The 15,795-nt window shown below is 35.7% G+C and overlaps 1 protein-coding gene, 1 long non-coding RNA gene and 3 other non-coding genes across 7 annotated transcripts; 4 read left to right on the top strand and 1 right to left on the bottom strand.

Annotated features, from left to right (window-relative positions):
* Window positions 1–538: 538 nt before the first annotated feature.
* On the top strand, window positions 539–2,883 carry LOC121977641. The gene is made up of 3 exons (XR_006110986.1): window positions 539–915; window positions 1,335–1,426; window positions 2,558–2,883. It is a non-coding gene; the product is annotated as an uncharacterized LOC121977641 (long non-coding RNA).
* Window positions 803–905, top strand: LOC121979034. Its single transcript, XR_006111315.1, has one exon. It is a non-coding gene; the product is annotated as a U6 spliceosomal RNA (small nuclear RNA).
* A 55-nt stretch (window positions 2,884–2,938) lies between the features above and the next one.
* On the top strand, window positions 2,939–3,009 carry TRNAG-GCC. The gene has a single exon. It is a non-coding gene; the product is annotated as a tRNA-Gly (tRNA).
* Window positions 3,010–3,110: 101 nt separating this feature from the next.
* Window positions 3,111–3,181, top strand: TRNAG-GCC. Its single transcript has one exon. It is a non-coding gene; the product is annotated as a tRNA-Gly (tRNA).
* A 585-nt stretch (window positions 3,182–3,766) lies between these two features.
* LOC121975244 (ubiquitin-conjugating enzyme E2 2) lies at window positions 3,767–15,550 on the bottom strand. Of its 3 annotated transcripts, none has more exons than XM_042526787.1 (6): window positions 15,330–15,550; window positions 14,596–14,765; window positions 14,491–14,516; window positions 8,570–8,659; window positions 6,763–6,851; window positions 3,767–4,179 (listed from the first exon to the last, which is right to left on the bottom strand). In XM_042526787.1, exons 2-6 carry the CDS (start codon window positions 14,718–14,720, stop codon window positions 4,051–4,053), a joined length of 459 nt encoding a protein of 152 aa, XP_042382721.1. In that variant the 5' UTR covers window positions 14,721–14,765; window positions 15,330–15,550; the 3' UTR covers window positions 3,767–4,050. The 3 variants fall into 3 exon arrangements, with proteins under 3 accessions (XP_042382721.1, XP_042382720.1, XP_042382719.1); XM_042526786.1 differs by having other exon boundaries at window positions 14,596–14,729; window positions 15,330–15,549; XM_042526785.1 differs by having other exon boundaries at window positions 14,596–14,725; window positions 15,330–15,549.
* Window positions 15,551–15,795: the final 245 nt, after the last annotated feature.

Here is a 15,795-nt window from a genome sequence, read left to right as displayed (position 1 = left end):
TTTGTTTTTCATAATAGAATGTCACACGTAAAAAACAAAAGATGAACAATTTAAGCCTGTTTAATTTAAATCATCATAATAAAAAGATGAGGAATGATATTTGTCGTGACAATTCGCTGCGACAACTTGCCGCGACACACTCACTGATCGGTCTATAGACCGATTAGGAGGCAACCTGATCGGTCTACAGACCGATCAGTAATTCTCGATGAGTTGTCGCGGCGAATTGTGACAGCAAATATCATTATTCTTTAAGATATTACCATCTCTGTAGATTATATGAATCATATTATGTTTAATTTAAATCATCATGCTTATTGAGAAATTCAAATATTTAATGTACGAGAGAAACATGTACCAAAAAATTAAAAAAATAATATTTAAGTTTGCATTACATATTTTTTAGATTTCACTTTTGCTTTTAATAAATGATAGAAAATCAATTCTCTGTCAGAGAACCATTCAGCTGATGATGTATTTGTTTTTCAAATGAACTACTCGTAAAGATCATCTGCCATGTTATTTGCCAAGTGGACAAGAAAATTTAACAAGTAGTCCTTAGTTGCTCCAGGTGCCTGTCTTCGTCTTCTCCGTCTTTTGCGACTCGTTCTCGTGTCCTTTTTCTTCTTTTCCAATAAATCTCATGATTTTCGCTTCTTCTCGCATGTTTCGTCGAGGCTGGGAACTGGTGCTACTTCAATATCCAAAGAGGGCAAAGTGTCTAATGTTCATTTTTTAGTCCCGCATCGTCAATTACAAATATATTTTGACACTCTTATAGATTTGTCGCGAGGCTAGGGTTGTCTCTTCGGAGACATCCGATAAAATTGGAACGATACAGAGAAGATTAGCATGGCCCCTGCGCAAGGATGACACGCATAAATCGAGAAATGGTCCAAATTTTTTTTCCATCAGGTAATCGGTTCTTCCAGCTTCTGTTCATCGGTGTTTTTGCAAAATCTTCTTTTTCTTTTTCACACTTCTGCATTATGATTTTTTTCTGTAATGTCTTTTTTTTGTTCTTTCATCGTCGTTATTGATCTTTCGTTGATCTATGTTTCCCTTTTTTCCCTCAAAAGGTGTAAACCCTAAGCCGTTGCTTTAACTCTAATTCCCAGAATTTTTTTCTCTCTTTAGATGTTTTGTTGTTTCTATTTAATTTTCATGATATGCTCTCGTGATTCTTTTTCTTTGCCCTTTTTTTGAGTTGGTTTTAGAGCAGCAAAGTCTAATTGGAATATGGAAGGAGTGGATTGTGTGCTTAAGGATCATATTACTTTTCTCAAATCTGGAGCATGTAACAGTTCAAAAACAATTCTTTGTTTTTGTTTCAGTAGCAATCTTATTGGATGCTTTGCATGGCCATGGGAATGAGACAACTTTGAAGTGCACAGCCTGTGACCTGGATAAGTAGAACACTATTGAGGTATGTTGAACAGATTGTTTACTTGCAAAGAGTATTTATTATATTCACTTTATTTGCTTCCAACATTTTTCTTAAGGATGATTGTTGAAGCTGGTGATAGTTTGTCGTTCATTTGAAATAGGAACTACAAACACAAGATATTAGAAGATGAATTTTCATTAGGAGATTGAATATTTGGTTTCAGGACTATGGGGCATGGCTATTATGTTTACTTTTCATGCTAGAAAAAATTGTTTTGCTTAGTTCATGTCCTTTTATATTTAGGCATATTGCCAAGAAATGATATAAGAAAAAGAAATTTCCATGTGAATCTATTTATTACCATTTCATCCGATAACATTAACATTGATTGCTCATCTACTTCAATTTTGTGCACCTTTGATGTTCAAGGTTGTCTAATCCCATCAAGGCTTACCGGTTGCCACTAATACTGGGTGAATTCTTCTATTAAGCTGCAATTAGCAAGTTGATCTTTATTATCATGATTATGAGAGTTGGTATCATGTGAGGTGCCTATAATAACCTTTCTGAAGCTTTTCTATGTTGATTTTATAATCTATAGTTAGAACATAACTTTTTGGGTTAGATTGAATGTTAATAATGTTCGAGTATTTGTGCGAGTCTAAAAACATAGAACAAACAAACTAGGACTTGAGTATTTGTTAGCAGCTTTAATAAATCCCAATGACACAGGCCTAGGTAGTAGCCGATCAAAAGCATCAACATCAGTTTTGGTTTATTGGAATGCTGATGTGAAGTTCTCTTGTTTAGTCAATGTGCATGTTCTATCTCGGTTAGTTAGAGGGTTGGCATCATGCATGTTCTGTACCTATTAATAAACTTTGTAGAGTTCTCCCTGATTTGATTTATGACCTATGGCAAAGATATTGTACTTAATGGTGTTCCCACTTGCAATTCTAGAAACTTAGAACAAAATAGGGTTTAAGAAGCTGATAGCAACTTCAATAAACCACCCCAATAGCAGATGCATATGTAGGGAATGTGAAGGCATCAAGACCAAATTTTGTTTTATTGGAACTTCTCTTGTTAGTCAATGACCATGTTTTCTGTTGCATCATTTACTAGTCGTTTATGAGGATGTTTTTTTATTTCAAGTACAACTAACTGTAGGCGGTTCTGGAATTGGCGCACATGTACACGAGCATGCAGTCAAGATGAGCTAAACCACCAGTTTAGCTGTTTAGGTCACAATTGTTTGTTATGACTCTGTCGCCAAAAGTATCTCAGTTTTCATGGTCTAACTGTACAGTTGGGAAGGCTTATAGTCATGAATTGTGTATTCCTATAAGTTAATATTATTTACACTGGTAGCATCGCAGCACCAGTGGTCTAGTGGTAGAATAGTACCCTGCCACGGTAAAGACCCGGCTTCGATTCCCGGCTGGTGCACATTCTCTTTTTTTATCATGTATTTTTAAATTCTGTCGTCATTGTAGATGGTCAAATATTAATTTTACTACAGATAATATTATTTACGCCGTTAGTATCACAGCACCAGTGGTCTAGTGGTAGAATAGTACCCTGCCACGGTACAGACCCGGGTTCGATTCCCGGCTGGTGCACATTTTGTTTTTATCGTGTATTTTAAAATTTTGCAGTCATTGTAAATGGTCAAAAAGTAATTTTACTACAAGATAATATTATTTACGGCAATAGCATCACAGCACCAGTGGTCTAGTGGTAGAATAGTACCCTGCCACGGTACAGACCCGGGTTCGATTCCCGGCTGGTGCATGCGCATTTTGTTTTTATCATGTATTTTAAAATTCTCCAGTCCAAAATTAATTTTGCCTGTTCGGCTGGTGCATTTGTTCTTTTTTCATGTATTTTAAAATTATCCAGTCATTGAAAATGGTCAAAAATTAATTTTGCTTATTGAGAAAAGAAATTTCTCATAAATTTTTCTACAACTTTATAAAAAAATAAATTATGCTCTTTAACATAAAAGAACAAAAGATACGTTTTACTGTTAGATTGTCGCATTGTTCAAAACATTATAGTTATAATTTCCAAACGTTGTAACTTGTAATAATACAAGAGTTTGCAACTCACTAATTTTTGTTTAGCAATATTTACTAACGAATGCCTAATAAGACTGATTTGACAGTGTTTACCATGCGTGTCATGTTATTAATAACACTAATTCATCCATGGGTGCCATGCTGTTATTTTGTTCGAATAACATATCAATATTAATAGTTAAAAGAATTAAATGATGAAAATAATTTAAACATTGTAAGAGTATTTGTTTACTCTAAAACACTATAAGAGCATTTCAAAAACATAGACTACAAGTCATGGTTTTATGACAATAGAACGAGCATCAAAGATTACAATACTTTTTAATTTTATCATCATTACAATATACTGAATAATCCACTTTAGCGTGCGATTACATTTACTGGTAGCAAATGTGTGAATTTAAAGGACAAGCAAACCCTAACCAAAACAAAAAAATAAAATAAAACCCGGTCAAGTTCCACACTTGCAAACGAGGGAATATGATTTAACACATTTTTTGTCTGCCTCCGAGTTAAACAAGCATTATTCGTCACGCATAGTAACTTAACTTCTGGATAATGGTAGGCACAATCCACCATGAATCAATCTGCTGTCCAACTCTGCTCGACGATCTCGCGGACTTTTCTGTTGTATTCACGCTTGTTCTCACTGAACATTCGCGCAGCTTCAGAATTCGCAGGTGAGTTGGGATTTGGATCACAGAGCAGAGACTGCAGCATCAAATCAAAATTTCAACAGACCTACTATGATAGTTATTAACATTAATCCCCGATCTTGGTGGTTTAAATCCCCCGTGATATTACAAAATATTCTACCAAAGTGAAGACAACTGCTGATGTATTTGCCAACTAGAGTTATTTCAGTATTCATTTCCAATTATATTCTATAGTTTAATAGAATCAGCACCTGTGTCTGGGGCCTTGAAGTCAAAAAATCATGTCTGCGGGTAATTAACATTTGGATGATCATTCAGGTTATAGTACCAAAAGAAATTGAACTTTTAATATTCTTCTTATTTTAGCGGATAAAAAGCACTAAAAATACTATAGGGAGTAAATGCAAAGCATCCTGAAAAAGCTGATCAGAAAATTCCAGCACAATTTTCATCCAAAAATGCATTCTTTGACAACCAGCAATACTAAAAGAGAGAGCACATGTGAAACATCTAATATACTCTGGCAAAAATAAAGTATTAAATCAGAAAATATTAAACTAAAATTTTATTGAAAAAATGAACAATCTAAAGTAACTCTTAACTTGATTACTTTTTTTAAGTGATGAAAGTCAAAATATCTTTTTCATACCTAAGATAAATCCGAGTAAAAATTAAGATCAAAGTTTGGATATGCTGATGGCAGGATCTGAGTCCAAAATTTGATAGAAGAGTATTGTTCCTGTGTTATGGACACAAATACCTCCTTAGCATGGCATTTGCATACTTGAATGGAACTGACCAGATGTTTTTAATAGTCTTTTAATTTCTGAGCCAGATATTTTGGTATTTAATTGCACAACGGTAGCAAATATGTATATTGGCTACAGTTTAGGTCAAATTTAGAAAATTTTACACAAAATTGCATCATACAAGCCAGGAACTGACCATGCTGAGCGGCTCAATAGACAATGGCTTAGTGATGCACCGCCACATTTTTGCATGTTATACGGATCATGTGGCAAAAGGCGATTCACTCGCCCCCAGCGCCCCCCGCCAACCCGTCCCTAGGCCAACACGGAGGAGGTAAATCACGGGTGACTACTAGCCATTAGTGCAAATGGCCAAGACATGGGAAAGGTTATGCTCGGTCACGCCGAGTTTCGACCCCAAGACCTCATGTGGCAGCATCCCATGCCTTAACCATCGCACCGCCCCGAGGGGACGCATGTTATACGGATCATGATAAATGAGGTGGTGATGCCACTTGGGCAACTCTGAATGGAACAAGAGATGAAATGGTGATTGTTGACTCCACAAAATCAACACCATTGTTGACTCCACAAAATCAACAAGACAAGAGGTCTTCAATACAGTAGTAACTCATATCAGGAAGTAACCCAAAAAATTTAAATATTAGGCTACATCGTTTAGATAATGGATGATAACCATGGTTTAATCTCTTATCATGCAACTTCCCTAGCAACCTATGAGGGTATATCTCGTCCCCATGTGTGCCCTGGCTAGAGGATGGTAGATTTGCTAGCAGGGATCAATTTCCGACATGCCTTCGGAAAAAAACTCCTCCCACTCCCTAGCCATTTGGCTGTCAGCTATAAGTTAATCCTGTGATTTACCTCTCTTCGCATAACCTAAGGGTAGACTGTGAAGGGAGCTTGGAGCGTAATCACCTTTTTAACTACAATATGATGGAATATCTCAGCCCCTCGCGCTTGGTGCGATGGTAAGCGGAAGGATGGGTTTCCCAAGCAACGAGGGTTTGATTCCCACGCAATACAGATAAATGTCTGCAGCGCTCGAACCACTCGTGATGCTGGGTCGTTCCTCATGGCCCATCTGCGCTTCCCAGATTTGCCCGATGGTCGGTGGGAAAATTCCGTGGGGCCCAGCCAACCACCTCCCGGTGAATGAAAGGTAGAAATGGGTCTTATAAGGGTATATCTCAACTATAATGCACTCTACAAAAGATTAGGAATTGCTATTTTGGTTATAATAAAGTCAAAAGGACTGATATTCGGGTCATAATTGGGTCCAATACATATCTTGACCACACCTGATGAGTTATTCTATGACTGATCATATTTGCTAACCATTGGCTCAATCAAGTCAAACAACTGATGATAATCCAAATCATGGATCACAAATTTTCACATAGAAATCCCAATCATCAATTTCTTTTCATCATTTTTTGGTGTCATTGGTACAACACTATCTTTCATAATGGCTTTATAGGTGTGTTGTTGAGACAAACTATATAAAGTATCCAACAAAAGCTTTTTGTCTAATTAGTCCTCCTACAGTTGCAGAGATGGCATTGGAAGTTGTTGATGATTGAACAAGATTTTATTCACATCACCTTTTAATATACAAGTTTTCTATGAAAATGGATACAAAAAGAAATTATTACAAAAGTAGACAGCCCGGTGCACGAAGCTCCCGCTATGCAGGGTCCCAGGGAAGGATCCATTGTACGCAGCCTTATCCTGCTTTTTGCAAGAGGATGTTTCCAGGATTTGAACCCGTGACCTTTTGGTCACAAAGCAACAACTTTACCGTTGCGCCAAGACTCCCATTTATTACAGAGGTAGGCATAAATACGAAAAGAAGGCATTAATAATACCTGGATGGAAGTAAGAATAGCAGCTACATCATATATTGGGCTCCACTGGTTCTGCAATATATCCAAGCATATGCTTCCATCCGCGTAAACTGATCATTTAAGAAGCTTTAGAATAACTAATAGAATGATAAACCCAAACATACATCAAACATTATGTCCTATGACATCTGAGATAATAGCTCATCAGTTATTTTACAAAGATGGGTAAAAGAGGAATCAAATGACAGTCTTAATGTGATAAACTATATACAGCAACAGATAATGGCTAGGTACCTAACTTCTTTACAAAAAATTTTTACTAAAGCCAAACATTTATGTAAAAAAAAGAATATAATGATATCATTACATTTGATCTTCTAAGTTTATAGCATGAAAAGATCAATTAATTGCTAATAATATTGCCTCACATAGAGTTCATAGCTAGAAAAGATTCAAGTAGCTGGCCTCAAATAGTTGAAACAACTAAAACTTGATGATAATGAAAAGATAGACCAAATGACTTAATAGTACAGTAGCATACTAAATATAGAGACAAATGGGAACTAGTATACCATGCCTCCATGAGTTACTATTACCAAAGATATTTACTTAATGAATTATATTGATGGCTTGGCAAGGTAAATGAAAGGGAAAGAAAAAAAGAAACCAACCAGGTCCAAATCACAACTCAATGCAGCACTTTTTTTTTTTTTTTGCAAAATTTACCATATAAGCAACTTCTCTTAATTTAAGATACTCTGTGTTCTGGATTTTTTTCCCCCAAACATCCAACTGGGTGAATATGAAACATATCTTTACAAGTAGAACCAAATGACTTAATAGAGTTCATAGCTAGAAAAGATTCATGTAGCTGGCCTCAAATAGTTGAAACAAATAAAACTTATGATGAAAAGATAGACCAAATGACTTAATAGTACAGTAGCATACTAAATATAGAGACAAATGGGCACTGGTATTCCATGCCTCCATGAGTTACTATTACCAAAGATATTTACTTAATGAATTATATTGATGGCTTGGCAAGGTAAATGAAAGGGAAAGAAAAAAGAAACCAACCAGGTCCAAATCACAACTCAATGCAGCACTTTTTTTTGTTTTCAAAATTTACCATATAAGCAACTTCTCTTAGTTTAAGATACTCTGTGTTCTGGATTTTTTTTCCCCAAACAACCAATTGGGTAAATATGAAACATATCTTTACAAGTAGAACCAACCTCAATTCTTCTCAAAGATAATAGTCAAGATCTCGGGCTTTGACAATTTCTATGCGAAATAAGGGTATAAGACAATTAGGTGCCAAGGCTAAATTTAAATACTCCCACATGGATAGGATATGCAAATAGTATATTTAATTGCAAACTCAACCTCACAACTATCAATACCTAAAAAATTTACAACAACAAAGAGACATTAAGCATCCTGAACTATGATGATCTGTGACATAAACGCTAATAACACTTATGGCTTATCCCATGACAAACTAGTCAAGACTTGATAGTCCGTTTAGCGATCAGACAACATAGGACAAAGGAACAACATATTCTTAATGAATAAAATCACTGCTTGGAACCACCCTATACAGATATCAAGGAAGTAATATAAGCTCATGCAGTACTGGTATCCAAATTGCACCATCCTATACAGATATCAAGGAAGCAATATACTATAAGAAGTAACAACATCTGCACTGCAAAAAATTCATGTCTTGCCCTTTGTGAGGTGTATGATGTTGTAGTGAAGAATATATTTCACAGGTAAAGCCACCAAGAAGCTTTTCAGGAAAATGAGAATAAGCAATTTCACTTACTGTTGGGATGAAACATCCTAGAGACAAAGCGTACAGTTGGTGGCTTGTTTGGATAATCCTCAGTAAACTGAAGTGTCAGTTTAAACGTGCCTGACCATAGCAGATATTTCAACTTTAGAAAATACATCAATGAACTTACAGAGGCAGGAAATTAGAAGTTATCAAAGAATCATATATGGCATAAAGTGAAATTGGCAATGTTATGATAACATAGTAAACAAAGAGAAAAAAAAATGAATTAGGTTCCTTATTATTACCACAAGACCCTGCCAGCACTGTAATGTTCGGTCCTAGAACTTTTCAGATTTTCAGTCAAGTAATGTTTGGTGATATCAATTGAGGTAATTATTTGGAAAACCATATTTGAATAATTCATGAGTTATGATTGAGGATAATTATTAAGTTGATTATTGAGAATAAAGGAATTAATTATTTGTTTTAACTCACATTGCTATTTATCATTTACATGAGTAATGATGGGATTTATATATGATATATGTAATTAAGAAGAGTGAATGGCTTCACATACGAGTTGAATCAATTGTGGAGCTTCATGTGGTAGCCTAAACTTTATTTCTGATTTATATATCAGATTTTTACTTGATGAGAATCATGATTTATGTAATTTGGTCTTGGAAGTTCAGATTTTAAGCTCTAAAATCACTAAACAATCCACATCCCAAGTAGAATCTAAGTTTGACTAGGATCTTTCAAACCTACAATCCAAAGTTATTCCTTCTTATCATTCCTATGTGGGATCTCAGTTCCAACAACCTTAACTAAATAGAATATATCTAATTCAATTAGAAATTTTCAAGATGGACATTTATTATAATAAATATTTGTTCATTATATCATTTAAGAAAGTTCTTAATTGGATATGATTCCTTTTAAATCCCAAGTATCAGAAAGAACCTTTTTAATGATTATCATTACCAACCATCTTATGTTTATCATTTATCTTATAGAAATTGTCACTTATGCACTTTAAAAATTGTATTTTAGTTTTCATATATTTACTGTATGAATAATTTTATTTATGTTGCATACTATTGGCAGAGTAATATTTAAAATGCCCATAGTAATACTATAAAGTGAAGCTTAATACATATGATAAATTATAAATGTTAAATATAGTTATAACATATTCTAATTAAATTGTATGATCCTGTAATCCTATTCTCTGATCCTGTGAATCTATTTACATGCCATCTAAACATTAATTGATTAAAAAGCTCAATTTGGATTTATTCATAAATTGTCTATGATTTGACATTAAATTATATGCTGTAATCATGAAAAAACATTATGTGGTGGAGCATTTAGTTTAGCAAAGATTGAATTGGAATGACACTTGGTCCAATTATTGTTGAACTTTTTATTTGATGTATAACTAAGCTTGACTCAATGACTCAAAAGTTTATATTTGATTCACCATAATTAATGTATCCCAATTCAAAAAGATGATATGTGTGTGTGAGCATGCACACATGTCATTAAAGGTGAGACAAATTACAATACACATGTAATAAACGATATGAACCTTATGTTTTTTGTGTGCCATACATATGTTAGTTATGGAAGTGAGAGATTTGATATGGTTACAAACAAGAGCAGTGTTAGATGTTTTGATGAGGGCAAATAACATGGAAAGATGGAGGACAAGTGATATCACACAAATTGAAGTGTTAGGCGAGCATGGTTAGACCAAGGAATGAAAATAGCAATGGGAAATTCCAAATAGGATACTCAAGTCCATTTATTTACCTTTTCCCAAAACAATATTCAGGTTATGCCCAGTGTTCTAAATGGCGGTTGAGGCGGCCGCTTAGCAACCGCCTAGGCCGGAGGCGGGCATCAACCGCATCGTCTCAAGCAAAGGCGATGCTTTAGGTGGTAACTCACCTCCTTCCGCCACTGCCGTGCCTAGAACCACCACCGTTGCCTCCACTACTGTAGTTTCACCACCGTGACAAGTCCAGACATGTCACTTGGGCCCAACGACGTGTCCAAATGTGTCGCGCAAGCCCGAACGCATCATCCGAGCTTGGTGACGGGTCGAAACGCGTCGCCGTGGACCGGTGATGCTTCTGGGCAATGCAGGGTACGCGGTTTAATTAAACTTTAGGTTAATAATTTTAATCAACTCTAACTATGATTGGGATAATTTAAATAGACTTAATTAAAGTCTAATAAAATTATCTCATTATATATATATATATATATATATATATATATAATTTTTTATTTTAAATATTTAGATTAAATTTTTTATTGTTAATTAATATATTTTATTAAATGTATATATAAGAAGAATGACTATTTATAATATTATTTATAAAAATGGTAAAAAAAATTCAACTGCCTAGGCATTGCCTAGGCGGTAGGCGGTTACTAACCGCCACCACCTACCGTCATTTACAACATTGGTTGTGCCACCATGCTCATTTTTTCCTGATCTTTTAAATATTGTTATGGATTGCTTCCATTGTGGATCAGCACATATTAACCATGGGAAGAACAAGATTTCAAGTTTATGGTGATTATGTGGCTTTGGTGGTTGTTAATTCACCATATTTGATGTAGTTGTTGTAGGTAATATGTTTGCAATGTGGGTAATCAATAGCAATAGCCAAGATTGACTAGATATCCAGGTTGATGGTCAATTGAAAAGGAATGGTTATTTGTAAGTGTCTTGTTATATATAGAATGAGAAGAGGAGAGAATTTGTCCATGTGGATAAAGTTGATGTTAAGTATATATACATGAGCAAGAAGAAAAAAGGGTGGATCCAACAATTATCAAAGAGAGAGAAGATGGGAGGAAAGTATTACTTCAGGATGTTTAGTCTAACAAGGATGTTTAGTCTAACATGGACGTTCAGGATGTTTCGAGCCGACTTGATTAGAAATCAAGCCGAGCTCGAGCCTAACTATTACTGGCTCGGTGGCTTGCGAGTCAAACGAGTCAGTAATAATATATATTTTTATAGTATATAATATATAATATATTAATTTATTTATTAAAAAATAATAAAAATAAATAAAAAATTTGAACTCGAGCTTGAGCCCATAGTTAAATATCGAGCTCGAGCTTGTATAAATCAAGTCGAGTCGAGCTGAGCTTGAGTCGAGCCGAGCTTGAGTCGAGTTGGAACCTAGGCTAGCTCAAGCTCGGCTCAATTCGTTTACAACCCTAGATGTAGCATCACCAGAATATCTTGTCATCATAATTAATGGTATTCTTATTCAGCTACTCTTTGTGGCATTGCATTCAACTGCATCATCTCTGTTTATGAGGTTTGACTTATTACCATAATACTGCATAATAGTGACAAGCAAATATGAAGAGTGAGTTATGGCAAGTGACTAAAGGCTTCCAACTATATTAACAAACCTGCTTACCCACGAGCAAACAATCTCCTGTTTGAGTATGATATTGGACGCACCATAGTCATGTCATGCACAATCATACTCATGTTGAGCAAGTATTAGGTTCCACTCCCGGCCAAGTATAAGAGGGTGTGGAAAACCCAATGTTCTAACAATATTTGTGAGCTATTTTGTGGCATATTAGACAAGTACATTAAACACAACCCTTCTTGTACATGAGTTCAATGACTTTGATTTATATTGCACATAAATGCATGTCATATTGTTGCCTTCCTATTTAGCATCTTTGTGATGACTCATTTGTTGTGACCTTCAACTGAATACAGAATTGGATTTCCATGTTATAGCAGATGATTTTGACAATTACAAATTATAGGTACCGTATCGTACCATGCCGATATAGTTTTGGTATTTTTTTAAATATAAAATATAATAATTAAAAAATAAAATATTTAACATAAATATTTAAAAAATAAACAAAATAAACAATATAAAAAATAATCTTTAAAAAAGGAAAAGATGTGAAAATAGATAAATAAATAAATAAATAAAAATTTTATTATAATTTTTAAATTAAAATAAATGGAATATAAAATTAATTAGATAATTTTATTAGGATTTAATAAAGTCTCTTTATATTATCTCCATCATAGCTAGGAGTTGATTAAAATAATTAATCTAAGTTTAATTAAAAAAAATCCAAAATCCGATGCCACTCGTAAGCTCCGACAACTTCGGCGCTGCTGCGGGGTTGCGCAACCCCTCAGCCAAGGCCGCAGGGATCGCGTGACTCCTTTGGCGCGACCGTGGTGGTCGTGCAACCCCTCTGCAGTGGCTACAGGGTCTCGCGATGCATCCGTGGCAGCAGTGAAAGGGTTATGCAACCCCTCCGCTGCTGTTGCAGGGTCGAGCGACCCCTTCTCTGCGGCCACAGGGTTGCGCAACACGTTGCAGCTGTCGTGGGTCTGGTGCCGGGGTCGTATCGGTGTTGGTCGCCGGGTGGAATGAGATATTTCGCCTGTTTCGACCTTCTCGGCACGACACTTTAAACCATGATGGTATTGCTCAAATATCTAAATGAAACTAATGATGTTTGTTGTAATATTAGAGTTATGCATAATCTTTAGTTGTTGGGACATTCTAATGTGTCAAAATGTTGGTTGTTACGAACTTAGGTTTATAAGAACAATGCATTAGCACTGTCAAAGGTGATAAGTAGAATGACCTAGGCCAGCAATAAAGTGCCAATACCCCTCCTAGTGGTACCAGATTTAATCTTAGACAACTATTATCTGAACTAAAAGAGACTTCCTGTAGCATCCTTAAAATCCATTCAGAAACAGATAGTGCATAACATCCTCATCAAACACACAAATAATTTGTGTACCATCTAGATATGATCGCTATTATCATCATCAAGCCATGTTTGTCCCAAATTATTTGGGTTCAGCTACATCATTAGCCTTGAAGTTTGGACATCCTATAATCTCGTTATTTAACTTCTTGCTGTGACATATATACCAAATCTGCATATTTTTAAAGTAGGAGGTTCCTTCCCTGTATACTAAGATCATCAGAGAACCATTGCTTCTTATAGGATTTTTCTGCATCCCTGTGCAGCAGACTGGTATTACATCTACATATTAGTTTTACTATTAAAGAAATTGAAGCAGAAGTTGACTGGTCCTTACATGGATTTTGTTGTGTTCATGTGGAAGCTTATTCTGTTGTGATTTTATCAATGTTTGTGTGTCCTATGTGTTTTTGTGTCTTGATTAAAGCTATCTTAAAATCAAACATCTGCAACATGGTAAGCAGTGAGGCAGGTTCAGAACATTAGGGTGCATACGGGCGCATATGTGTGTGTCTTGAGCAAAGCTATGTTGAAGGCCAATATCTTTGACCGACAAAGCAATGGGGCAGGTTTGGAACATTAATGTGTGTGTGTGTGTCTTGGGTAAAGCTGTGTCAAAGGCCATTGTCTTTAATAAGTGGTAAGGCAGGTTCGGAAACATTAGGGTATCACACCTATGTTTGTGCACTTGTGCGCATCTCAAGTAAAATTATCTTGAAATCCAATATCTTTGCAGCAGTCCACGATCTTCAACATAGTGAATAGTGAGGCAGGTTTGGAACCTTAGATCTTGGCATCATCGACTAAGATATTTAACAACTCAGGCACAAGGCTTGATATATACAACGGAAAAGAAATCAAATGAAAGTGAGATTTGATATCAAGACCATATTCCTGAGAATCATTAACTTTACAGTTTTTTAGATAAGAATAGATCTTGTTTGTTTACCATGCAAATCCAGTATGGATTATAATATTTAGAAATCAATGATGAGTAAAATATTGGCATTTTTCAATATATGCCTTGACATGAGACATAAATGTTGTTTCTTTAAATTATACTTCAGTTTGAATGAAACAAATTCAGTCCTTAACCAGCTTACTTGAAAACAAGGTCAAATAATGTAAAAACAAGATACAAAATCAATATGATCCCATTGTTCACTACAAGTTACCTCCATCCCAAGGTGTATCATCTGGGCTGCAATTGACAGTACCAATGTATCAGTAATCCACCACATCAAACTAATAATGTAACAAGTAGTTCCTTCCAAGCATACCCAAATATAACAGCATTCCAAAGCATGATGTTGTTGTCATGGGGAGCACCGCTGATACCAGCTGGAGGATCCTGCTGCAGTCTTTTGAAGTCCCTCATGAGCCTCTTCCTCGCAGGAGTCGACATCCTTGCTGCCTAGATGATAGAAATTGTGATGTTCCAATCAAAGAGCTGAACAGAAAGCACAAAAATCCTACTTCACTCTAAAATTTTAAAAAGATAAATGGACGGAGAGTGGAAAAAAAAAAGACACATCTTCACTCTAAATCTTAAAGTAAAAAAAAAAAAAAAAAATCAAGCACGACCACTTGTCCAATATTTTCCTACTATTTGCTCATGAAAGACATCCGCTAGTACATTAACAGTGCCTTTTTCAGCGTTTAGGAAAAGAAGATGAGTCGGAGTACAGTAAATGGATTTTTTTTACCTTCACGTTGGCCTCATGAAAACCCAGGTAGAAGAACAAACAAATCTTTGGCAAACAAATTCATCGATCCAAATCAAAGTATAAATAAAAGATCAAAACTTGGAGACGGACGGCTAGCCCCACTCCGGGAAAAACCAAATAAATCTAATTGGTTTCAAGAAAACCTAAACACTAAAATATATCGATCGAAGTTCCCTGCCCAACATCAACTGCACGGTTTTATGGAATTCTACGAGAAATTGGAACAACCCAACGAAATCGAACACAAATCATAGAACATAAAATTAAAATAAATAAAAATGCTCCACCTGCGACGCGTCGAGCGCGAGCTGCTAAATATCCTCCCTGGCCGTTTCAGCGGACAAATCAACTCCTCCTCCTCCTCCTCGTCCGACGGCAGTGAAGATGGCCCGGTGAGAGCGAAACCTGGTAGTGTTTTGGGCAGGATCGAGAGAGGGAGGAGAGGGGAAGGAAAAAGGCTAAAGGAATCTAGAGAGAGGATTTGAGACGCAACACAAGAAGAGGAGTGAAAGGGTGGACCAGGGTTATTTTCCTTATTATTAGATCATCTCCGAACCGGAGGCGGATCCTCTAGTTCATAAAAACTAGACCAATTGATGATCCAATCTTTATATTAGTCGGAGGTAATGATGAGCATAAATCTTTTGAATCATTTTTTTATGGTCCAAAGAATATGTCACTCATATTTGTAGTCAGATTATGGTCATGATCCGGTCACAAATGGTTGCGATCCCTTCCTGGGTTCACCGTCCC

This window comes from Zingiber officinale, chromosome 4B (genome assembly GCF_018446385.1).
Source record: "Zingiber officinale cultivar Zhangliang chromosome 4B, Zo_v1.1, whole genome shotgun sequence".
NCBI lineage: Eukaryota > Viridiplantae > Streptophyta > Magnoliopsida > Zingiberales > Zingiberaceae > Zingiber > Zingiber officinale.
This window is presented reverse-complemented; position numbering and strand designations above follow the sequence as displayed.

Excerpts from the sequence above, each read along its gene's own strand:
- LOC121975244 (XM_042526787.1), bottom strand. The coding sequence starts at position 14,720 with ATGTCGACTCCTGCGAGGAAGAGGCTCATGAGGGACTTCAAAAGACTG. Across the intron at positions 14,517-14,595 it reads TGGAATGCTGTTATATTTGG|CCCAGATGATACACCTTGGG; the intron begins GTATGCTTGGAA and ends TGTCAATTGCAG. Across the intron at positions 4,180-6,762 it reads CTATTCTTACTTCCATCCAG|TCTCTGCTCTGTGATCCAAA; the intron begins GTATTATTAATG and ends TTGATGCTGCAG.